Source organism: Thamnophis sirtalis, unplaced genomic scaffold (assembly GCF_051295495.1).
Source record: "Thamnophis sirtalis isolate CommonGarterSnake01/CBP01778 unplaced genomic scaffold, rThaSir2_p1.2 scaffold_6, whole genome shotgun sequence".
Lineage (NCBI taxonomy): Eukaryota > Metazoa > Chordata > Lepidosauria > Squamata > Natricidae > Thamnophis > Thamnophis sirtalis.
The window spans coordinates 129,306,525-129,331,227 of NW_028261386.1; the positions used below are offsets into that span (position 1 = coordinate 129,306,525).

General features: G+C 42.0%; 1 protein-coding gene across 3 annotated transcripts in view; it reads right to left on the minus strand.

Moving 5' to 3' along the window:
• ZNF451 (zinc finger protein 451) overlaps positions 1-24,703 on the minus strand; it is a 40,605-nt gene continuing 15,902 nt past the window's right edge. For 2 of the 3 annotated variants that reach the window (XM_087718935.1, XM_087718938.1), the window contains 9 exons: positions 22,358-22,508; positions 20,952-21,078; positions 19,951-20,104; positions 18,487-18,634; positions 14,952-16,534; positions 12,759-12,896; positions 10,880-11,010; positions 8,849-9,035; positions 1-2,079 (listed from right to left, as the gene is read on the minus strand). In XM_087718935.1, coding sequence (XP_087575061.1) covers positions 2,021-2,079; positions 8,849-9,035; positions 10,880-11,010; positions 12,759-12,896; positions 14,952-16,534; positions 18,487-18,634; positions 19,951-20,104; positions 20,952-21,078; positions 22,358-22,508 — 2,678 coding nt within the window. In that variant the 3' untranslated portion in view covers positions 1-2,020. Of the gene's footprint in view, positions 2,080-5,980; positions 6,047-8,848; positions 9,036-10,879; positions 11,011-12,758; positions 12,897-14,951; positions 16,535-18,486; positions 18,635-19,950; positions 20,105-20,951; positions 21,079-22,357; positions 22,509-24,703 lie in introns of all 3 variants that reach the window. The other variant, XM_087718937.1, reaches the window with a different exon arrangement.

Genomic DNA, 24,703 nt, shown 5'->3' on the forward strand with positions numbered 1-24,703 from the left:
TGTTATAAATGTGGTTTTATTTTCAGAGGTTAATAGTATATACTCGGGACAAAGTCATTTTAACAGGATTTATTCCTGGGACAGTTTTAACCAGATTTCTAAGATATTCTTTGCAATAATATTCCTGTGGCTAAAAACAAAACCATCTGGATATTGTTAGAGCATAAAGATGATTAGATAAGAGTATGTAGTATGTGTATAGTTGCTGACACAAATATACCATAGCAAGCTGAAGAAGGAATTTGGAAAGAAGGACTTGAAAGAGAATTACTTAAAAAATATGGGAAAGAAAAAGGTATATACACCATTTACAGAAAATGCTTCATTACATGAAATCAGTATAGCAAACGTGAGTTTGGAATATTCTGGCTTTGTCCAGAAAACTGCCTGTATATTTGCATATGAGAAAGAAAACACACAGTATTTCTTATAACACTGAGTCAAAGAACTTAATATACAAGGGAGCAACCTTGAAGCTGAAATACTTTTGACTCCAATGAAATGTACAGTCTAGAAAACGCTCATTTGAGTGTTTGGGACCATTTCTAAATGACAAACATTTTAAGCATAGGTGAAGTTTTATAAGAGATAGTATAAAGAGATAGTATCTCTTGCACTATTTCCTTAAGTAACCATTGGAACCATGCGTTACTATTATTGAGTTCATGCCACTGGGCAGATATCTGCAGCAAAGGCTTCTCTCTCCTAATATTGCGGGAAATGGAGCAAGACAAATAATTTCCATGGGAAGTTCTTAGGCGCCTGCTAAAATATTAAATGATTCCCGACTAGAATCTTAGTAGAACAGGGTTTCAACAAAGGATATAGAAGGGTTAGGAGAACAGCATGTACATAATATTCTTATTAGAGCAAACCATTACAATCTGTCCTCCAAGTCATCAATTTTTAATATATTAACCTAGTTAATATATTTGCAGTGTTATGCCCACTATAGAAAGGTTATTTTGCTGTCGCACAAAGTCCAATTGTCTCATTCCAAAACAATTTTTCAGTAAAAAAAATTGTACAAATTGTACAATCACATTAGCACAAGCTTTCTGCATTCTACTTTTCTGTAAACACTTCTTTTATTTAGACAAACTAAGCCAAATGGAATGAATGAACCTATAAAAAAAATAAAAATGAAAGCTTTCAAGTAGTACTTGACTGATATGAGAAGCAACAGAACAATAGCTGATATTTTAATTATGCTGAAGTATATCTGCTCTGAGAAATGCAAATAAGTTAAAAACAAAATCAAAGAGAGGCTGAAGTTACATTTAAATGTCAACAATAAACAGGAAAATACTTTGATGCAGTATTAATAATAGGAAACAAAATATACAAATACTCAAAGTCTATTTGGCATTGTATTCATTCACATTAAACATATAGATAAGAATGAAGAGACAGATAACAGTAACTAGTTCTTGGACCTCAAATTTAAGTGAATTTCAACAGATCTCTTGTAAGTTTGCTTATGTGCTGTGATCTTCAGGATAGTATCTAAACTTCATCTCAGAAATTGATGAAGAAAGAAAAGGCACTCTGGACATTCTGGATTAATACCTGTATCTACTGCAATTCTTGCACTACAAAATTAAGTCAACAGAACAGTAGAAGTAAAACATTAAAAGTCCAGAAAAGAACAGCTTAAAAAAACAAGCAACATAAATCATAACGTTGAGTTTTAGGGTCAGACAGTAGAAAAAAAGAAAGTTAATGGATCTTGCGACTCAGTATAATTGCCGTGTTCTTGTATTTTTTAAAGTAAGCTCAGCCATATGACATTTTAAAACCGTTTACTGTTTAAGCCATGAGAAGGGATGACTGAAATCCCATTAGTTAACATTTCACAACAGGTTCTCAACTCTACTAGTGCCTGATAGTTTTTTACAGTGCCATTGAAACACTGAAATAAAAGCCAGTACATTTTTAATGTTTTTTTATAAAATGGTGAACAAGTTTCAATTTTTTTGAAGCCAGGTAGATGTTTTGGTACACCCATCTTTGGACATCTTCATTTTTCTTCAAGACTTCGCCTAATTGCCTCTTGAAATTCATCATCATCATCCGTATCTGCATAAAAATATCAGAATGTGAAACGGTTCCCCAAGTAACCATAGCACAATTTGGATGGTAATTTGGAAGAATCAATAAAGTGTACCTAATCAGTGCTCTATTCCACACAACTAAAAAAAAACATTACTCTTGTTAGCCATAATAGGAAGAGATCTTGAGGATACATGCCTGCAGAGTTGATTTGATTTGATTATATTTGTATGCCGCCCTTTTCCCCCGAAGGGGACTCAGGGCGGCTCACAATTCAAATCAGGGAAGGGGGGTACAGACAAAAAATAAAACAAAACATAACAATGCATAATTTAAAAACACACAACAGTCATACCATTTGAGACGGGGGCAACAGCTCTTTAGCCCCAGGCCTGTCGGAACAGCCAGGTTTTAAGGGCTTTGCGGAAGGCCTGGAGGGTGGTGAGGGTTCGAATCTCCACGGGGAGTTCGTTCCAGAGGGTCGGAGCAGCCACAGAGAAGGCCCTCCTCTGGGTAGTCGCCAGTTGACACTGGCCGGCGGATGGAATTCGGAGGAGGCCTAATCTGTGGGATCTAATCGGTCTAGTGGAAGTGATTGGCAGCAGGCGATCTCTCAAGTACCCAGTACCCAGAGTTAATCAAGCCATCACCTTATTATCTAAATCCAGAACGATCTCCCAACTCAGCATCCCTGATTTTATATAACAGCACAGAATCCAGCAAAAGGATGGATCCTCCCAGACCAGAGGATGTCTCAAGGGAAAGGGCACCTCTCCTCTCAAAGGGACCTCACTCCTTCTAGAGACTTTAAACTGGCTATTTCCTACATACCTAAATGCTCAAAGGTGTATGTGGTAGAAAGGCAAGCTGTTCATTTCCACCTTCAAGCTCCCCACCAAATAATAGCAATAGCAATAGCAGTGGACTTATATACCGCTTCATAGGCCTTTCAGGCCTCTCTAAGCGGTTTACAGAGAGTCAGCATATTGCCCCCAACAACAATCTGGGTCCTCATTTTACCCACCTCGGAAGGATGGAAGGCTGAGTCAACCCTGAGCCGGTGAGATTTGAACCGCTGAACTGCTGATCTAGCAGTAGCCTGCAGTGCTGCATTTAACCACTGCGCCAAACTCCTGCTTATTCTGCTAGTTGGCTTCTTTCTTTCTTTTTCTTTCTTTCTTTCTTTCTTTCTTTCTTTCTTTCTTTCTTTCTTTCTTTCTTTCTCTTTCTCTCTCTCCTCCCCCGCCCCCGCGGATTTCAAGGGGAAATAGAAGTGGGAATTTCTGGAAAGGCAAATTTGTTACGCCCCCCCCTTCCAAAAAAAAAAAAAAAAGTCCCAGCTTAAAATCTGTCCCCAAAACAGCAATTTGGGGCAGGAGGGGGGAAGCTGGAGCTTTCTAAGCATTTTACTTTTTGGAGGCTTCATATTCCTTTCCCCCCTTAAAAAAAAAGATGTGCAAGGTTTTCTGTGCACAAAACAAGCAATTTCTGTGCTCCATGTCTAGATAAACACACATTCAGGTGAGTATGGAACAAACATCATCTGGACAGACACACAGTGGGGAGTAGGAGAAGGCCAAGGATAGCAGCAGTAGGCGGTGAATCTAAAATACATAGCGGAAGAACAGAGGAAGCAGTCTAATTGGATAACCGTTGCTACGGCCACTAGTGTTCTTGCTTCCAGGATAGGACCCCCTAGGCCACCATTCATGGCTCCAATCTTCACAGGGACTTATATTTTTGCTTTCACCCATAATGTCCTTGATGGTTCCACCACAAAACCGCGGACGACAAAATCGCGCTCGACGAAAGCGCGTACGTGACGTCATCACAGCGCGACGAAAACATCGCGCTGTGATCGATAAATGTAAAAATAAAGCGAAAACCTTACCCTAACCCCCCCAAACCTAACCCTAAACCTAACCCTTAACCTAACCCTAAACCTAACCCTTAACCTAACGCTAAACCTAACGCTAACCCTTAACCTAACGCTAAACGTAACCCTAACGCTCTAAACCTAACCCTAACCCTTAACCTAAACCTAACCTTTACCTTTATGTGAATTGGCTTGCTTTAATTTTATTTTTATTTCAATTTTTATTTTTTTTCGTCGCACTGTGATGACGTCAAATGCGCGCTTTTGTGGACCGCGGTTTTGACGGGTCACGGTTCTTGATGTCTCCTGCAGCCTAAGAACAGACTGGGAAAGGAAGCCACTGAAATTCTTGGGTTAAGGGACATCTAGCAGAAAAAGGGCAAGGTACTACTAGCCTTACTCTGCTTGCTTCAAAAGTCCCCCTGCATTTTGTCTTGGGGTGCTCAAAAGATCCTCAGCTTCTCGGGGAACAAACTAAACTTAGGGCAGGCCACATTTTAATTCATGCTGCGAACTAAGGTATATTCATGCTGGTTCACGTATAAAAATGTATCCTTGACCTAAGACTATAATTGAGCCTAAAATTCATGTTGCTAAGTGCGACCTTTGTTAAGTGAGTTTTGCCCCATTTTATGACTTTCCTCACCACAGTTTTTAAGTGAATCGTTCTTAAGTTAATAACCCAGTTGTTAAGTTAATCTGGCTTCCCCATTGACTTTGCTTGTCGGAACGTCGTAAAAAGTGTTCACGTGATCTGGGGAAATTGCAATCATAAATATGAACCAGTTGCCAAGCATCCAAATCTTGGTCATATGACCATGAAGATGCCACAATGGACCTAAGTGGTCGTAAAGTGGCAAAAGATGGTCATAAGTCACTTTTTTCAGTGATGTTGGAACTTCAAATGGTCACTAAATGCACTATTGTAAGTCAAAAACTACATGTATAATTTCTATATAAGTTATTGAGGCTTCTAAATAATATATCAAATATAAACCCTCCTTGCAGAAAGTACATATCCAATTAAAGATATCTGCAGCTTTAAAACAGAACTGCTTCCAGAAAGCAAATTGAGGTCACACAACCAGGTGTACAGTAACTGTTGTGGCCCAGCAGGAGCCGTTGGAGCTGCCACCAGACAGCGAAGGGCCCTAGGAGTCAGCTCTGGAAGATGTGGAGGACCCTGGACAGGGTTCCAACTCCGAGCAGGGCGCAGAGAGGCTGGCCACCAGGAGACGCCTGAGCCTTAGGACCAGTGGGGAGGAGACAAGGGAGTGTGATCCTGAAATCCTGCATTGGAGCAGTGGGGAGGAGACAAGGGAGTTGTTCCTGGATGCCCCGCAATGCCGGGCAGATCGACGTAGAGAGCAGCTACGCAGTTGCCAAAGATAATTGGACCCAGGTGATTGTAATTAGGCTCCTCCCAGTCTCTCTTTAAATACTATCTTGAGAGGAGAGGAGAGGAACAACTCACTGTTGGTTTCTGGATCACTCTCTCTTGTCTCCTCCCCACTGATCCAAGGCTCAGGTGCCTCCTGGTGGCCAACCAGTCTCTCTGCGCCCTGCTTGGAGTCGGAACCCTGTCCAGGGTCCTCCACATCCTCCAGAGCCAACTCATAGGGCCCCTCGCTGTCGGAGTCTGGTGGCAACTCCAACAGCTCCTGCTGGGCCACAACAAGTAACTCTCATTATTGGCATGCAATTGATTGATTAGCTTTAGGATTAGGTTAAGGGTTAGGTTTAGGATTAGGGGTTAAGTTTAGGTTTAGGTTTAGGGTTTACAGCGTGCTTCTTTCTCCGTGCTGTTGTCGCCCTGTTGATGACATCAGCGACACGGTTTAGTCGTTCGCGCTTTTGTCGGTGAACCAAAAAAAACAATCTAATGCTATTTTCCAACGTAATATTTTCTTATATTCCTATACGCCAACATTCCAACATACTATTTATTTTTATTTTCTATTTATTTGTTAATTAAATATATAAGTTGTCCATCTGACCATGGAGATTTTTGTCCTTAAGATCATCTGATGTACTGTGGAAAGTAAAACATACCATTTTGGACATTTGTTTCTTGCAAAATCTATTCCGTTGCCATTTGAATATCAATCTCTTCATTTTCTATAATTAGAGATAAATATTTTCATCCTGCTACATTTCAATTCTAATAATACATTTCTATTCTAATAATTCAATTTTTTTTGCCAGATTTCTGTTGATTGGCAAGAATGTCTGGCTTTATTTTTTTTTCAATAGAAAAACACACATGGAAACTAATTCAATCTTTTTGCAGACAAGTTGTGTGGTTTTTCTCAAAGAGCAAGTTTACAATGATTAAATACTAGAACTTGCCTGTGATGGCAGCGAAAGGAGCAATTTTATCGAATACATTCAGTGTAACATATCTGTGCTTCTTAAGACTGTCCATCATGACAACAATAAATCATCTTTTGATTATAAAAGAGCCGAGATGGCGCAGTGGTTAGGGTGCAGTACTGCAGGCCACTTCAGCTGACTGTTATCTGCAGTTCAGCGGTTCAAATCTCACCAGCTAAAGGTTGACTCAGCCTTCCATCCTTCCGAGGTGAGTAAAATGAGGACCCAGACTGTGGGGGCGATATGCTGACTCTGTAAACCGCTTAGAGAGGGCTGAAAGCCCTATGAAGCGGTGTATAAGTCTAACTGCTATTGCTATATTGCATTTGGAACAACACAATGTGTTCTAAAAGCAATCTATATAGCATGGTAGGTATATAAAGAAAAAATAGAGTAAGTAAGCAAAATTAAAAGCACAATGCAAGAAAAAAGAGAAGGAAATAGAACTATATTTAGTGTACATAACACCTTTTATTCTACCTGTGTATCTTTTCATATTTGTAATCATCTTTCATTGTATCATATGTATAAACCACTTCATGTTTTCCTTTTGTCCTGTACTCTTTCATTTTTTCATTTCATTTATTTCATTTGTATGCTGCCCTTTTCCCCGAAGGGGACTCAGGGCGGCTCACAAGTTGAGCAAGGGAAGGGGGATACAAACAGTTTGACACCAACACAAAACAATACATAATTTAAAAGCACAACAATCTTACTTTTCCAATACTGTAACCTGCACTTGTCAACCATTGTTTTCTGAGTCTAATTTAAAACCTTTGTCTATTCTAAGTATGCAAGGGACAGATGACCTGGCCCAAGAGCCTTACAGCCCACTGATACTCCTTTTGTTGTTTTTGCAGTAATCCAATATAAAATGCGTAAGGCACCAACTTCACTCCCTAAAACTCCTGAAATTCCCATTTCACCTACAGGGCCCTTGAAGTTCTATGATGAGACCTTCAAGATAGAAGCTGAGCACCCCTAATTTATATTTTAGAGCCCTAAATGGTTTAGGCGGTTTTTGCTAAAATGGTGCCCTCCAGAGGCACTGGACATCAATTCCTAGACGCCACTCCTTGCTTTCCACCATCAAGACCAGAGGTGGGTTCCTACCAGTTCGCACCTATTCGGTAGAACCGGTTTGTCAAATCTACCGAACCGGTTAGAAGAGGCTCCACCAGTGGACCCGGAAAGCAGGCCACATCTACAGAAGAGGTTCCAAAAATTTTTGAAACCCACCACTGGTCTTTGGATATGATTATTCTACACTATCAAGCTCATATTTATAAAACTCAGTGCCTCTGTGGAAGGTAAGGATGGCTACTGCGTTTCTGGTGCAATCAGAACATTGCGTGTGTTGAAGTTGTTTTAACGCAAACCAAAGATGCCTTTTAAAAAACAAGTTTACATCATATTCTTATGTATGCCAGTGCTGTGTGTGAGGTAATTTAAGGTGGTTCTGACAAGTGTCATCGGCATCTTCATATCCGCTCACATGGGCAGCAAGCCACTCCCACAAAGGAGGCCACACCCACAGAGTAGGTTCGAACAATTTTTGAAACCCACCACTGATCAAGACACAGCACAGCACATCAGAAAAGGAATAGCTATAGGGAGTTCTCTGCCCTTCTCTTGCAGAACTTCTGACAACAGTCACTCTTTCTAAGCCCCACACACTTCACGGAGTTTATGTTTATGGAGATTCTCAATCATCCAGGTCATGGTTGTCCCAAAGCTGCTTTTTCCAAAAGGTAAGCAGGGGGATGGGGTTTGTGGGGGAGGGGGAAGGGAAGTTCTACTTCTCATCCAAGAACCGAAGAAACTTCTTGGATGAGAAGTGAAACATTTTCAAAGAAAAAAAAAATCAAAGAATGGAAAAAGCATCTTTGGGACTTGAGTTATTGGGGGGGGGGGGGGAAAGAGTATTAGGTATAGTAACCGCCTGGAGTTATTTGTTAAAATAATAAAGGAGGCATAAAAATCTAATAAAGAAACAAGCAAGCAAGCAAACTGGGGAAGGAGAACGTGTCATCCTTTGTTCAAGGCCCAAGAAAAAAATAGTAGTAAGGAATAATCAGCCTAGTCCAGTGACAGCTAATAGTAAATAATTTCCTTCTGGTCTCAAGAAATCCCTCTTTCTTCCTGCATTGGTTTTAGCAATAGCAGTTAGACTTATATACCGCTTCATAGGGCTTTCAGCCCTCTCTAAGCGGTTTACAGAGTCAGCATATCGCCCCCCACAGTCTGAGTCCTCATTTCACCCACCTCGGAAGGATGGAAGGCTGAGTCAACCTTGAGCCGGTGAGATTTGAACTGCTGAACTGCAGATAACAGTCAGCTGAAGTGGCCTGCAGTACTGCACCCTAACCACTGCGCCACCTCGGCTCTTTTAATCTTGCCTGACAGTAAAGGAAGCACAATAAGTTAATGAAACTCTACCAGGAATGACCATGCTACCCTTCAATAGGAAGACTGTACATGTCTCAATCGGTATTATTTTGTTCCATTTGTTTCTATTAATAGACAATGCACTGAATGGAAACAAACCTTTGACTGTATCTGAAATGCTGTTTAATATAACACACATCATGTCGCCATCAATCTTATGTGGGTCTAGAATGCGCGTGATCCGCTGAGTCATCTTAAGTTGATCTTCCAGTTCTAGAAAGCTTTTGTCTCCAGAAAGAATGGTGAAAGGAATATGTTTTGGCAGATATTCATCTAGGCGGCCCACCTGTGAAAAAACGTTATTGTGTAAAACTAGAAGCATAAACGGCTTAAGATCTCTTAGCAAGATATATTGTACACTGTAATTACAAAGTGAGACTTCCAAGCAATAACAAAATGATTCTCGGTCTTTAATTACTGACAGATGACAACTCTGTGGATTTACAGAGAGGAATAGACTAAGCCATGTCTTTTTTTTTTTTAAAAAAAAGACTTATATACCGCTTCATAGTGCTTTCAGCCCTCTCTAAGCGGTTTACAGAGTCAGCATATTGCCCCCAACAACAGTCCGGGTCCTCATTTTACCCACCTCGGAAGGATGGAAGGCTGAGTCAACCCTGAGCCGGTGGGATTTGAACAGCCGAACTGCAGTCAGCTGAAGTACCCTGCAGTGCTGCACTCTAACCACTGCGCCACCTCGGCTATTGTCCCAGCCAACATATCCCCAAAAGGAAACTCCTCCCCCAGGAATTGTTGTGTCCATCATTCTTTCCTTGCAATCTCTCTCTTGCCTTAAGTTATGGTTCTCTACACAGTATTAGTCAGTTCATGAGAGAAAGAAATCAATTCTGCTTAAAACGAAAGCCAAAACCTTAAAGTGAATCTATTATGGCCTCGGGAAATACACTCCAATATTTCCTTCCTTACTCACATGTTCTTTGTGGAAAAAATAATAATGGGTAAGCAAAAACTGATGCATAATGTTATGGATCATTATATATTACAAAAAAGAATAGTTAATCAACTAGCTTGAAATACATATTCATGCTCTGAAATGTAATTCCTAGTATGCTGAATTCCTGAATTTTAAGATTTTTAAAGGTATTTGTTTATTTGATATCAGCCAATATTAAAGTGACACAGTGTATGTCAATATAATTTTAAAGCAATCTTTCTATAAGTATCCACATGTAAAGTAAAAGCAGTTACTTTTATGTTATAAAAAGATAGAAAGTAATTTGAATTAATTAATTCTAACATTAATGATTTAATACTAAAGGATAGTAGAAATAAGCACTTTCATAATTGCAAAAAAGGAACTAAAAGGATGGAATGATTATGCTAATTATACACATAGCGATCTGAAACACTTATCATATATTTTAGAAGTTTTATCCATCTTATTTGGGTATAATAATTTAAAATAACGTTGAAGAGAAATTATCAGAAATTAAGCCATGATCGGCTTCAGTTATAAGTACTCCAATCACTGACTGATGCGAAGTACAGTAGGTAAGAAAAAAATGAAGAGCTTTTCACCTTAACAATATGTTAAAATTAAACTAACTAGCCTTAAATTAGGGCTTCCTTAACTACCTTGCAAGAATGCCAATGACCACTAGAGGGAAAAGTATTTTTGATCGTGACCCGTCAAAACCGTGCTCGACTAAAGCGCGTCACTGACGTCATCAACAGGGCGACAACAGCCAGCGCGGAGAAAGAAGGGCGCTTTAAATAGCGCTTTGAAAGCAAGCCGATTCAAGTTAAGGTAAGGGTTAGGTTTAGGTTAAGGGTTAGGTTAAGGGTTAGGGTTAGGATTAGGTTTAGAGGGGTTAGGTTTAGGGGTTAATTTTAGGTTTAGGGTTTACAGCGTGCTTCTGTCTCCGCGCTGTTGTCGCCCTGTTGATGACGTCAGCGACGCGGTTTAGTCGAGCGCGGTTTTGTGGTGGAACCATTTTTGATATATTATGTGCCATCAAGTTGCTTTCAACTCTTAGTAACTACATGGATAGATGCAGGAAAATAAGACATACAGAAAATTCTGATTCTCCTCCTAATGGCCGTTTGTTCTTCTACAGCCTCATTACAGAGCCTTAAGTTATTTGATCAGTACAAAACCTGAAGACTTACATGCACACAGATTGCAAAATCGGCAGCCTCTCTCCTTCTACCACAGCGTGGATGAAGAAAGAAGCACCCAATTTTGTTAAGGTAATTAAAGACCTTGCAGTTCACGGGGGGTTTCCAATTGCTATGTCCACCTAAGCAACGAAAGAGGAATGGAGTAATCATTAGAAAATATCTAAACTGCCCGGTGAAAGGAATTTTTAAAAAAGTTTCAGAGGTGACATCACTAAAAAAAACTGTAACCAATAATTGTTAATCTATGGTGCATACATTTGGTATGCACTGGATTATATATTCCCAATGCCAACAGTCTTACTGGAGGATTATATACAGATTGTCTCATTCTTGACCCCAATCAGCTAGTGGACAGTTCGTTAATGGAGGCACAAATTTTGTAATCAAACCAGATTGAGATACAGTCAGTTTGGCCTTGTGGTCAAGGATCCAGACTAGAAATAAGGGGTTCTCATGCTCTTTGATCTTGGTTGATCTCTTGCAGACATTTCATTGCCCAAACTAAGTAACATCATCAGAGCTAGACTAACACTGATGGTGACACCTAGTTGTTGTGGCCCAGCAGGAGCCGTTGGAGCTGCCACCAGACTCCGACAGCGTAAGCCCCAATGAGTCGGCTCTCGAGGATGTGGAGGACCCTGGACAGGGTTCCGACTCCAAGCAGGGTGCAGAGAGGCTGGTTGGCCACCAGGAGGCACCTGAGCCTTGGACCAGTGGGGAGGAGACAAGGGAAAGTGAGCCAGACGCCAGTAGTGAGTTGTTCCTGGATGCATGATATCGAAGAGCTAATAGGTGTAAGTACCAGTTGCGCAGTTACAGGAGGTAATTGCACTCAGCTGGTGGTCATTAGGCTCCTCTCCAGACTATAAAAGGACTCCTTGTGCACACGCCTCTCTTTGCAGAAGTCAACGCAGGATTGAATGTCAGAGGACATTACTGTGAGCTTGGCAGGCTGGATTGCTGCCAAGCTTATCTGTGTTTATTGCTGCCCAAGCTTGTCTGTGCCAGTTTGCTGCCAAGGACCTGTCTGTCTGTTAATTAAATGCCGTAACTTATCTTAGGCTCGGAGTGTGTTCGTGTGGGACGAGGGGGGTCAGAACACTAGTCTAGGTAACAAAACGTCTGCAAGAAAATAACCAAGCTCAGTGTGCACCAAGGACTACTCATTTCAACCCCGAGCTACAAATATTCTCCTTTATTGAAACTAGACGTTGGATGACAGCGAGTTCTACTTCTGTCTTTGAGTGACCGTGGGCCAGTCACTCACTCTCAGCCCTGTGAAAGAGGCCAATGTAACTCACTTTCAAAATCTTGCCAAGAAAACTGCAGGGACTTGTCCAGGTGTTGGGAGTCAACAAAGGACTTGCCAATTGCCCACTTGGTAGGTGAGTCTTGCCAAGCTGCCCGTTTATATATTGTGAAACTTCTACTGTTGTACATTTGTATACTTGAGAGACCGCCTGCTGCCAATTACCTCCCACAGACCCATTAGATCTCACAGGGTTGGCCTCCTCCGGGTTCCATCTACTAGCCAATGCCATCTGGCTACTACCCGGGGGAGGGCCTTCTCTGTGGCAGCTCCGGCCCTCTGGAATGAACTCCCCGCAGGGATTCGGACCCTCACCTATCTCCTGGCCTTCCGAAAAGCCGTCAAAACCTGGCTTTGCCGGCAGGCCTGGGGGTGATGAGTTCCCCTCCCCTCTCGACATGTATGGTTGTGCGACTGTTGTTTACTTTTATTATTTGTATTTTGTCTTTTATGTTCCCCTTTTCCCCCCCCCTTGAATTGTTCGCTGTCCTGAGTCCTCCCGGAGAAGGGCAGCATACAAATAATAAAATACAATAAACTGTTAACCCCTTTCCTTACCCTGAAAGCCCCAAACAAAAGTTCCTTGATTGAGGGTTGCAGGCAGTTGATCAAAAAAGCTTCCCCAGTTATCTAAATCCATCATTACGATATGAGTCATGGTGCATAAGTAATCCAGGTCAGGAAGATTGCCTTCATCTATAGGTAGGAAAGAGGGAGAAAGCGAATAGCCAAAATGTTTATGCATTTCTTCAATTGTAGATATGCTGGGATATGTTTCATACAGCTTTTAAAATGTAATGGTTCTCAAGAACTCAATAGAAGTTTAAGCCATAAAAACACAGCATATTTTTTGTAGAAAAACACTCCTTTAATACACAATACCCTCCACGTTATCAAATGAGGTCCTTCTGACTTTAGATGATTACTTTCAAAATCAGAAAAGGCAGATAAGCCAAATCTTTGCAAGGTCTTGAATTGGTTCTGATTTACACAATCGTGCCCAACTGGGAATTTGAATTTTGAATTTGAATTTACTTTATTTGTATGCCGCCCTTTTCCCTGAAAGGGACTCAGGGCGGCTCACAATTCAAGGGAATAACACTAGGAGGATTTGCAAGGACATTTCTCAGAATTTAAAGGGTTAATTTGGTGCTAGTCGTTACTTTTAAAGCCCTACATGGTTTAGGACCTGGTTATCTGAGCGACCGCCTCCTGCCATTTACCTCCCAAAGACCGATAAGATCACACAGATTGGGCCTCCTCCGGGTGCCATCGGCGGGTCAATGTTGGCTGGTGACCCCCCGGGGGAGGGCCTTCTCTGTTGCTGCCCCGGCCCTATGGAATGATCTCCCTGTAGAGATCCAGACCCTCACTACTCTTCCGGCCTTCCGTAAAGCTACTAAGACCTGGCTGTTCCAGCAAGCCTGGGGCTGTTGATCAGCATCCAGCCCCATTTTAAGTGGTATGTATGTTGTGTAATTTTAAATAACTGTATTTCTATTTTTAATTTTTATATTCCCTGATTGTCTGTAAGCCGCCCAGAGTCCCCCTGGGAGTGGGCGGCATACAAATGCTAATAAACTTCCAAACTAATTTGATTATGTTGGCCATTGTCTGCTAAGAAGATAGGAGTAGACAATATGGGCCTAAGGAAAAACAATAAAAGTTTTCTCCTATTCTCCTCATAAATATTAGCTAAGCTCTGTAACAGGTGTTAACAAAGCACAAAAATATCCCACTATGAGGCTCCACAATGTTCTGAACCAAGGTGAAAATGCTTGTTTACAAGCGATCACTGTACCAAAGGAGGCTCTACAGCTGGTGCGGCTGTCAGTTCTCAGACACAGAGTCTGCTGTCTTATTGATGTTTATTTCCTTCCTCAAAATAATCCACACTTCCAGTGCCAAGCCCTAGCATCTCTTAATTCTATTTTCTAATAAAGGCAAAAGATTTAAATATATTATTACTGGCCCTTGCCAAAGATTAAATTTTATTAGCGCGTCAATAACCGAAATAAAGTTTCTGTATTTTTGTATTTTATTGGTCTTGTATGCCGCCTACTCCCAAAGGACTCCGGGCGGCTTACAATAAACAAAGGAAGGAGATAAATAGACAAATAGACAAACAACAATTTAAAATACACAACATTCATAGTTCCCGTGGGGCTGGCTATTTCAACAGCCCCCCTAGCCTGCCTGAACAGCCAGATCTTCGTGGCCTTGCGGAAGGCCGGGAGAATAGTAAGGGTCCGGATCTCCACGGGGAGCTCGTTCCAGAGGGTTGGAGCTGCAACAGAGAAGGCTCTCCCCCGGGGAGTCACCAGCCGACATTGGCTGGCAGATGGGATCCGGAGGAGGCCTAGTCTGTGCGATCTGATCGGTCTATGGGAGGTAATTGGCAGGAGGCGGTCTCTCAGGTACCCAGGTCCGATGCCATGTAGGGCTTTATAAGTAACGACTAGCACCTTGAAGCGAGTCCGGAGACTAATGGGTAGCCAGTGCAGCTCGCGGAGGATAGGTGTACCTGGATGCACCCACGATCGCTCGTGTGGCTGCGTTCTGGACTAACTGAAGTCTTCAAACACTCTTCAAGGGCAGCCCCATGTAGAGCGCGTTACAGTAAGGTCAATTTATTACTACATAAACAAAATTCGCATTGCTTAATAGTTTGGCTTATCAAATTTTATCAAATGCTTTGCACTGCCTCTTCATCAGTCTCATTAGCGGTGCATGGTTTGAATCCCCCCCTACCTTGTTCACTCGATTCAGAATGCTTCCTCTCTCGTTCTTTCTTTGCATCGTCCAGCCTTTTTACATCTGAAGAACGTGTTGAAGTTACATCCTCCTCTGAACAGGAGCTCACAGCAGAGAAGTGGAAGACATTATTTTCTGCTTGCGGCCCAAAAGATATTTGAGGCTTTTGTAAAAAACAGTGTTTATCATGGAAGTGCTGATGTGCAATAGCGATACTATTAAAATGTTTGTTACATGAGCCACATCGGACTACACAGAAATCTTGAGCCGTTTGTTCGCTCGGGTGGCTCGCGATATGAGCCACCATATCAGAATAGGTTTGCGTTGTCGCAGAGCATGAAGTGCAACGAAACCAGATGTTTCCTTTTTCCAACATGGCTTCTTGGCATTTCTTTTGGTCGAGCTTCCTGTTTTTTTTGCAAACATATTTCTCACGACAACCACAGTTTAGAAGGCTACCTTCTTCTAGGATTTCTTCGTTTTTGATTGAGGTTTCTGCTGCCTCGGACACACGCACGTAATCCATGCTATGCATGCACTTGAAGTGAAGTAAAAATTCCTCCTCAACGTCAAAGAAGAGGTCGCCACAAAACCCACAGAAGTATTTCATCTGTACAACGTTGTTGTGTTTTCCCTGGCAGTGTCGCTGCAGTGTTTCCATTTTCCGAAAAGTCATTTTGCACAAGCCGCAACTGTACCTGTGATGATGATGACTCTCGAGCGACTTGCAATGTTGTTTCACGCTGTCCTCGGAGTTGAATATTTCCTCGCATATCTTGCATTGCCACTGGGGAGGACTCTCATCGACCTCCATCTGAGTCTGCTCTGGAGAAAGTTCAAGGAGGCTGGAAGTTTGGCCTTCTTGTTTAGTACAAGGGCCGTACCGTGAATCGGAAGGTATTGTTAGCTCCCCTTCAGCAGTGACCTTCTCAAAATAGAAGTTATGTCCATCGTGAAGTCCTGTTACGTGGATAAGGACATCTTCCTCTTTCTGAAGAGCTACGTCGCAAATCTGGCATGAGAAGATGAAGTTAGTCAAATGTGCTCCTCCGTGGAAACGGCTCATGTGCAAGCGGATAATGCTCGGATTTTCTGCAAGTTTCCCACATACGCTGCACTTGTAGCAGATTCTGTTTTCAGAAAAAATGTGCTTTTCTGCCAACTCTTCAGAAGGAAAGGCCAGATCACACTGGCATACCCAGATTTTGACCGTGGGAGCTCTGTGGATGGCTTCGCTACCGTCTCGCAAATCCTTTTTCCATTTTGAGATGGTTTCATTCTTCTCGCCGTTCAATTCCAAATGTCTCTTCAGAGAAGATTTCAAAAGGCTTGCGTTATTTTGCAGGTGAGGGGCTCTTTTATTCCGTTCATGGGTGTGACAAAATAATAATATGGATTCTTCCATTGTGGTGATACGTTTAATCTTGGCAACGTTTCTGCAACGATGGTGAATAATTTGGTCGTCGGTGACAAACAAGGTGTCACAACCTTGACAGAAACCTTTAGCTTTCAGTATTCCTGCAATTTCAGAGATGCACTTCTTTGAGACAGCTACGGGGCCAGCATTACGACAATGGATTCTAAAACGGAAAGATACAGAAACATATTTACAGCCATCTATCCAAAAATTGTTCAGGATCATCTAAAAAAAAACAACACCCATATTCTCAACATTTCAAAATATATTCAAATACATGCCATTTGTTGAGCAAAGGCCAGCTTAGCAAATAAATCATTAGAAGTGATTGTAGCAAGCACTAAGAAACATCACCCTTTGTTTTTTTTAATCTTTTATTATTATTATTATTATTGCTATTTATTTTTGAGATTTTGTTTTATTATTTTTTCCTTCCATAACATCTTACAATCATTACATCAACATTGTTACGTCATCATACCTGTACATATCATATTAATTCGCTTCTATATTTATATACATTATTCTACATTTCTGCGCCAAGGTGGCGCAGTGGTTAAATGCAGCACTGCAGGCTACTGCTAGATCAGCAGTTCAGCGGTTCAAATCTCACCGGCTCAGGGTTGACTCAGCTTTCCATCCTTCCGAGGTGGGTAAAATGAGGACCCAGATTGTTGGGGGCAATATGCTGACTCTCTGTAAACCGCTTAGAGAGGGCTGAAAGCCCTATGAAGCGGTATATAAGTTTACTGCTATTGCTATATTCTCTACAGTTCTATCCATTTCTCTATTGTTTCTTTGGAACGATCTCCCCGTTGAGATCCGGACCCTCACTACCCTTCCGGCCTTCCGCAAAGCAATTAAGACCTGGCTGTTCCGGCAGGCCTGGGGCTGTTGAATTATCCAGCCCCATCCGAGGTTACGACTGTTGTTGAATTTTAAATTGCTGTTTTTTTTATTTTTTGTACCCCCTCCCCTGTTTATTGTTAGCCGCCCTGAGTCTTCCGGGAATAGGGCGGCATATAAGCCAAATAAATCAAATCAAATCTTGGCTGAATTAATTTTATTCCTGTTTTGCAACCATTTGTACCAATTATCCCAAATTTTGTAATATTTAGACTCTTCTCCGTCTTCTTTAATTTTTGTGTTAATTTGTCCATTTCTGCACAATCCAAAATTTTCTGAATCACTAATTCATCTGGGGGAATATTAATTTGTTTCCAGCAGTGGGCAAACGCTATTCTAGCTGTAGTCAGAAGATGTATTCGTATGTATTTAATTTTCTTTCTATATTTCCCCTTGGTTATTCCCAGCAGAAAGAGTTCCGATTTTTAGTCTATTTGTTCCTCTGAAATTTGTTGTATCCATTTCCAAATTTTCATCCGATTTTTTTAACCTTTCAAATGTAGGAATCCATGAATACATAAAAGACCTATGTTGGAAATCCATGCATGAAATAAACATTTCTGTCTTCACTGATGGGAAGAGCATCTGGGAAAGGCAGTGTAGACAGAATGCAGGTTTTTTTATTACACGTGAATTGAATTTCCTACTTTTCATCATTCAACAAACACCACCTCCACTTTTAAAATACAAGGGGTAAGCCAATTACACATAAGGCAGGACATAATTGGGCCTGACATCCAACAGGTATTTTGAAGGGAGAAAATCTGGCCTGTGATTGCATTTTTGCCAATTACCTCCAACAGACCGATTAGATCCCACAGACTAGGCCTCCTCCGAATTCCATCCACCGGCCAATGCCGATTGGCTACCACCCGGAGGAGGGACTTCTCTGTGGCTGCTCCGGCCCTCTGGAACGAGCTCCCCGTGGAGATTCGGACCCTCACCACCCTTCAGGCTTTCCGCAAAGCCCTTAAAACCTGGCTGTTCCAACAGGCCTGGAGCTGATGAGTTCCCGTCCCCGCTCGAATTGTGTGGCTGTTGATTGTTTTTAAATTGTTGTTGTTGTTTGTCCGTTGTCTTTCTTCCTGTTTGTATCCCCCCCCCCCCCTACTTGGTTTGTGAGCCGCCCTGAGTCCCTCTGGGAATAGGGCGGCATAGAAATATAATCAAATCAAATCAAATTTTATAAACGGGAAGTTCTTCACAAACCTGAAGTGTGCGGTGAGCTCTATGTGGGACTGCAATACCTGATGACAGGTTGTGCATTGTACTTGGAAGGGGACTTCTTTGCATAAGGCGGTTAGGAGATTCTTTGCGTAGGCTGGCAAAGGCAACGGAAGTGGGTTCCCTGGTTTATCTGCAATGAGTCAACAAGAAGGGTTACGTAGGAGGAATCCAACCTCTCCTGCCCCAAAACAGAATTTATCCACCTTTTCCTTACCACTATCTTTCTATGAAACCCACTAAATCATCAGCAATCTGATGCCGAGCATGTAGACAAGATTTTATAAGCAAATAATACAGTGTTTCTCAACCTTGTCAACTTGAAGATGTCTAGACTTCAACTCCCAGAATTCCCCAGCCAGCGAATGCTGGCTGGGGAATTCTGGGAGTTGAAGTCCAGACATCTTCAAGTTGACAAGGTTGAGAAACACTGAAATAATATCTACTTAATATTGTACCATATACACGATTCACATTTTAAAAAAAAATCTCTTATCAACCAGCGGGTGCTGTTCATTGCTGAAATTCAATGTCGAATTATGGTTTGTAGTATAGAGCCGAGGTGGTGCAGTGGTTAAATGCAGCACTGCAGGCTACTTCAGCTGACTGCAGTTCGGCTGTTCAAATCTCACCGGCTCAAGGTTGACTCAGCCTTCCATCCTTCCGAGGTGGGTAAAATGAGGACCCGGATTGTTGTTGTTGGGGGCAATATGCTGATCCTGTAAACCGCTTAGAGAGGGCTGAAAGCCCTATGAAGCGGTATATAAGTCTAACCCATATTGCTGGAAGGTATCTACAGAATGCAAACATCCTTAGTTGTGAGGCTCTGCAGTTCTATGACAATGAAAGTCTTTTTTTCCTGAAAAAAGCTATAGTTAAGTCTCAAATATCTCTCCGCTTCAAGAAAATTTTAACCTGACTGGACTATCTCTATCTTATTTCGCACCTTTATCTAAAACATTTAATACTTTCTTTTCAGGGAGCATTTTAATTACTAATTTCAGCCCATTTTGAATAAAAAAAAGGAATATTACAGACAGAAGAGTTCCTTTCAGCTACATTTCCAGATTGGAACATTTCCTTAAGACACATGGAAAAGAGCCGAGGTGGCGCAGTGGTTAAATGCAGCACTGCAGGCTACTTCAGCTGACTGCAGTTCTGCAGTTCGGCTGTTCAAATCTCACCGGCTCAGGGTTGACTCAGCCTTCCATCCTTCCGAGGTGGGTAAAATGAGGACCCGGATTGTTGTTGTTGGGGGCAATATGCTGACTCTGTAAACCGCTTAGAGAGGGCTGAAAGCCCTATGAAGCGGTATATAAGTCTAACCGCTATTGCTAAAATAATTTTTGAACATACTGCAGCTTTGTAACCATAGATTAAAATATAAGCTAACCATCTATTCATTACCCACTTACATCAGAAAGAAAAATATGTGTGTGTTAAACATACCGCTCAATTTAAAAGCCTGAGAAAAATGTTTTTTCCCAGACATATGCTGCAGACATCCATCTCTTACGCTAAAGAGGAGGAAACAGCAAGGACACGCAAAGCAGTGAATAAGCTGAGGGGGGTAATTTCTCTCGTGGCCATCATTTTCACCAACCTGAGTGGAGGGAAGAATAAAACAAGCAAGAGAAAGTTTTGGAAAAGAAAGAGATTTCAGAGAGAGAACGTTTTCAGTAAAACTGATTTATTTGTACGCCACCTTTATTATGTTTACAAATAACTCAAGGCTGCAAACATATCCAACACACCTTTGCTTGTATATATTTTTCATACAAGAAGTTTGTGAGATGAGTTAGAATGAGAGAAATTGATTAGCCCAAGATTTATATTTAAAAGATCATCATATTTTCATTTGGTATTTCATTTTGGTAACAAAAACAATAAACGGGCCAACGGAGAGAGCGCTGGGTCGCAGAAGCCTTGCCGCTCCTTGCCGCGCTCTTTAAAAGCGAGTGGCAGGCCTCCAAAGCCGGCCCGAACGGCGCAGCTATGGAGCACCCCTCCATCACGCTTACCTCCTGGCCTCCTAGAGGCACGAAGCAGCTGGAAAAGACAACAGCTAGGCAAAGAAATAAAGAGAAATAGGAAGGGAGTAGATTTAGAGGAAAAAAGATGGAAAAAATTAGGAGAGTCCAAGCCAAAAGGATTAATTCAGCTGGAGCTCACAGAGAAGCAATCTGAACAGGCAGACTGAGGAAAAATTCTGGGGAGTGGCCACACCAGGAGGTGTGGTCAGGAAAAAACGTTCCTCAGTCCCAGGGCAACCAGACTGAATTAACCCATTGCTTGGACTCTCCAAGCGGTGCACAGGAAAATATTTCCATCATGATTTCCCTTCATAAAAATAAATTTTGGTCAGGGAAACTCCATACAGCTTTATTAAAATGATTCATCTAAGGGGAAAAGAACTTGCTACTTTTATCAAAATATCTTTAAGTTCTTGCCTTAGACGAAAGGTGTGCACGATATTGCTGATCACTTGCAAATCTCTTGCCACAGACTATGCAGGCAAACATATTAGCTGGCGGTCCATGTAGAGTAACTGTGGGATCACATGGAGAATGATCAAACCTAAAAAAAGACAAAATTAGATACAATGTAGTAGGCAGAAATCTTTTCTTTTTCTTTTACAAAAAGTAATCATTACAACCTTCTAGTTTAATTTAATATTAGCCAGTTAAATAAAGTACAGACATTAATTTTAGACTATACTTGTAACAGCATAATAATAATAATTATTATTAATTGCGGCACAATTCAGTAGCACAAATGATCCATTGAAATTTGTGCAAAAATTATAATATTAAAACAGCAACAAACTGGTGGGAACATCAGCCTGAAAAAGTCACCGAAAATCAGATGGTCAAGATCTTGTGGGATTTCCGTATACAAACCGACAAAATACTGGCGCATAATACATCAGACATCACACTGGTTGAGAAAAATAAGGTCACAATCATAGACATCGCAATACCAGGTGATAGCAGGGTCGCCGAGAAGCAACATGAAAAAATCGCAAGATACCAGGACTTAAAAATCGAAATTCAACGACTATGGCACAAACCAGCAGTGATAATTCCAGTGGTAATTGGCACACTGGGTGCTATTCCAAAAGCACTGGAATTACATTTAAAACAGTTAAAAATTGACAAAATAACCATCAGTCAAATGCAAAAAGCCCCACTGCTTGGAACTGCACGCATATTACGAAAATACATTACGACGTCCTAGGCCCCTGGGTGGGGCCCGACTAGTAACCAATGCCAAATCCGGCTAAACAACTGGCCGCTGTGATACAATTGTATAATAATAATAATTGTATAATAATAATAATAATCCTGGCATCCTAGTCAATTGCACCTGGAAAAAAATATTGTAAAATTATGCCTAATGGTTTGTTGAGGCAACCTAAATATTACAATATACAAAAGAATTGTTTCTTTTAAAGCACATGTGTCTAATTCAAAGTTTTTCATCAATATATGAAATGTGGGGAGATGGTTAGACAGACAATTTAGGATAACAGTCCCTCCCTCCAAAATGTATGGAAATCCAAAAAGAAGTGTAAAGGGTACAAAAAGATACATGTACACAATATTAAAATGCATTTTATTATGGGAAATTGCTGGCAAAAATATTCACCAGAACAAAATGTTACACCAGAAGAAATATACAAGAAAGCATAAAAAAAAAATCATGCCAACTTTTCTCCCATTGCAAGTTACTGTAGAAATTGAAAAATATAAAACTTAGAAGTGGGGAAAATTTAAAAAAAAAATCCGAGCAAAGCTAAACTTGATATTTAATCCCTGCTAATTATAGGGTTATTTGTATGATTAAAAAATGCTACCTTTTAAGATGACCCAGCAGTAAATGCCCGTTGTCAAACTTTCTATTACACTGCATTATGGGACATACAATGGATTTGCTGGTAGATGGGATCTGATATAATTTTTGAGATAATATTCTTCTTCCTGAGTTTACAATGCCTGGCTTGAGACCTAAGCACAAAATAGAAATATGCAGATGTTACACAATTAAACTTTAAACTAGCACAGTATATAAGAACAAGATCATGGAAGGAACTTTGATTACATTGTTATAATTTATCTCATACCTATATGTTACAGCTGTCGCAAAAGGTTGAAACTGAAGTCTAATATTATTTCTTTTCAACATACTTATTATTATATGCTCATTTTGTAAATGTTTCTCAACTAGGCTGGTGAATCTGTTAACACTGCAGCTATGATGTTAGAATCCAATATAGGTTAGATTCAGAGGTGGGTTCCTACCAGTTTGCACCTATTCGGTAGAACCGGTTCGTCAAATCTACCGAACCAGTTAGAAAAGATTCCACCAGTGGACCCGGAAAGCAGGCCACACCTACAGAAGAGGTTCCAAAATCTTTTGAAACCCACCACTGGTCCTTGGATATGATTATTCTACACTATCATGCTCATATTTATAAAACTCAGTGCCTCTGTGAAAGGAAAGGATGACTACTGCGTTTGTGGAGCAATCAGAACATTGCGTGTGTTGAAGTTGTTTTAACGCAAACCAAAGGTGCCTTTTAAAAAACAAGTTTACATCATGTTCTTATGCATGCCAGTGCTGTGTGTGAGGTAATTTAGGGTGGTTCTGACAAGTGTCGTCGGCATCTTCATATCCGGTCACATGGGCGGCAAGCCACTCCCATCCGGTCACATGGGTGGCAAGCCACTCCCACAAAGGAGGCCACACCCACAGAGTAGGTTCGAACAATTTTTGAAACCCACCACTGGTTAGATTCTACCTAATCTGTATGCTAACATTGACTCAGCTAAAGGCAATGTGAGAGAAACAGAGGACAACTGATGTCTATATTTTATTATCAATAGGTCCCTGAACCTTGTAAAAAACAAAAGTATCAATAAACCTATCCTATATTTAGCGTCAGAAAAGATTCTGGTCTAGCCTTACTGAACCTGTATTAAACCTACCGTGTTTCCCCAAGATTACGACATGTCCTGGTGAGCAAAAATATAAGCACTCCCCCGCAAATAATCCCACTGGACAATCCCCCACCTCCGGCCAGGCAGAGCGCTGCTCACCAACTTAGCGGTATCCCGAAGGTGCCAAGCCGTGGGAACTGGGGGGGGGGAGGCAAAGGTGATCGTGTTGCTTGGTGCCTTCGGGATACCGCTAGGTTGGTGAGCGGCTCTGTGCCCAGCTGAAGAGGGGGGTTGCTGGGCAGCTGCTCTCTTGCGGGTGGGCTCCCATAGAGCCAGGCACAGCCTCATGGGCCAATGGCTGTGTTGCGCAGTCGCAGCAGCGCAACACAGCAGCCATGAAGCGAACATGCTCACGAGCAGCCACCCCGGCAAACCCCCTTTCCAGCCGGGCCCAGCACCATTCACTGACCTAGGGGTATCACCAAGCTACGCGAGCGCCCATTTGCCGCTTCCCAGCTCCCGCGGCTTGGCACCTTCGAAATGCTAGTGAATGGTACTATGCACGGCTGGAGAGGGTGTTTACGCGAGCGGCTGTTCCACTCTCACTCACGGGCCTCCCAGCCTCACAATGCCCTGGCCCAGCTCTCCCCGCAGAGCCAGGGCACTTCCGCTGCCGCCGCATGGCTTTTTCTGCGGCTTTCAAACAAGAGTCTTCTGGCAGTGGCCACTCTGGGCATACGCTCTATGGTTGTGAGTCGACTGCCGGCAGAGCATACTCCCAGATCGTACACCATAGAGCATACGCCCAGAGTGGCCACTGCCAGAACACTCGGCTTGGAAACCGCAGAAAAAGCCATGCGGCAGCAGCGGCACAGATGCCCTGGCTCTGCGGGGAGAGCTGGGCCAGGGCATCGTGAGGCTGGGAGGCGCGTGCGAGAGAGCAGAACAGCTGCTTGCATAACCCACCTCTCCAGCCGTGCAGAGCGCCATTCACTGGCATTTCAAAGGCGCCAAGCTGTGGGAGCCGGGCAGTGGCGAACAGGCACTCATGCAGCTTAGCGATACCCCTAGGTCATTGAATGGTGCAACACAGCCATTCGCCCATGAGGCTGTGCCCGACTCTTCGGGAGCCCACTCGGAAGAGAGCAGCCACCCGGCAACCCCAAAACAATAAACGCTCCCCTCATAATAAGGCCCAAGCCATATTTTGTGGGTAAAAATAAAATAAGACCCTGTCTTATTTTCGGGGAAACACGGTAAAA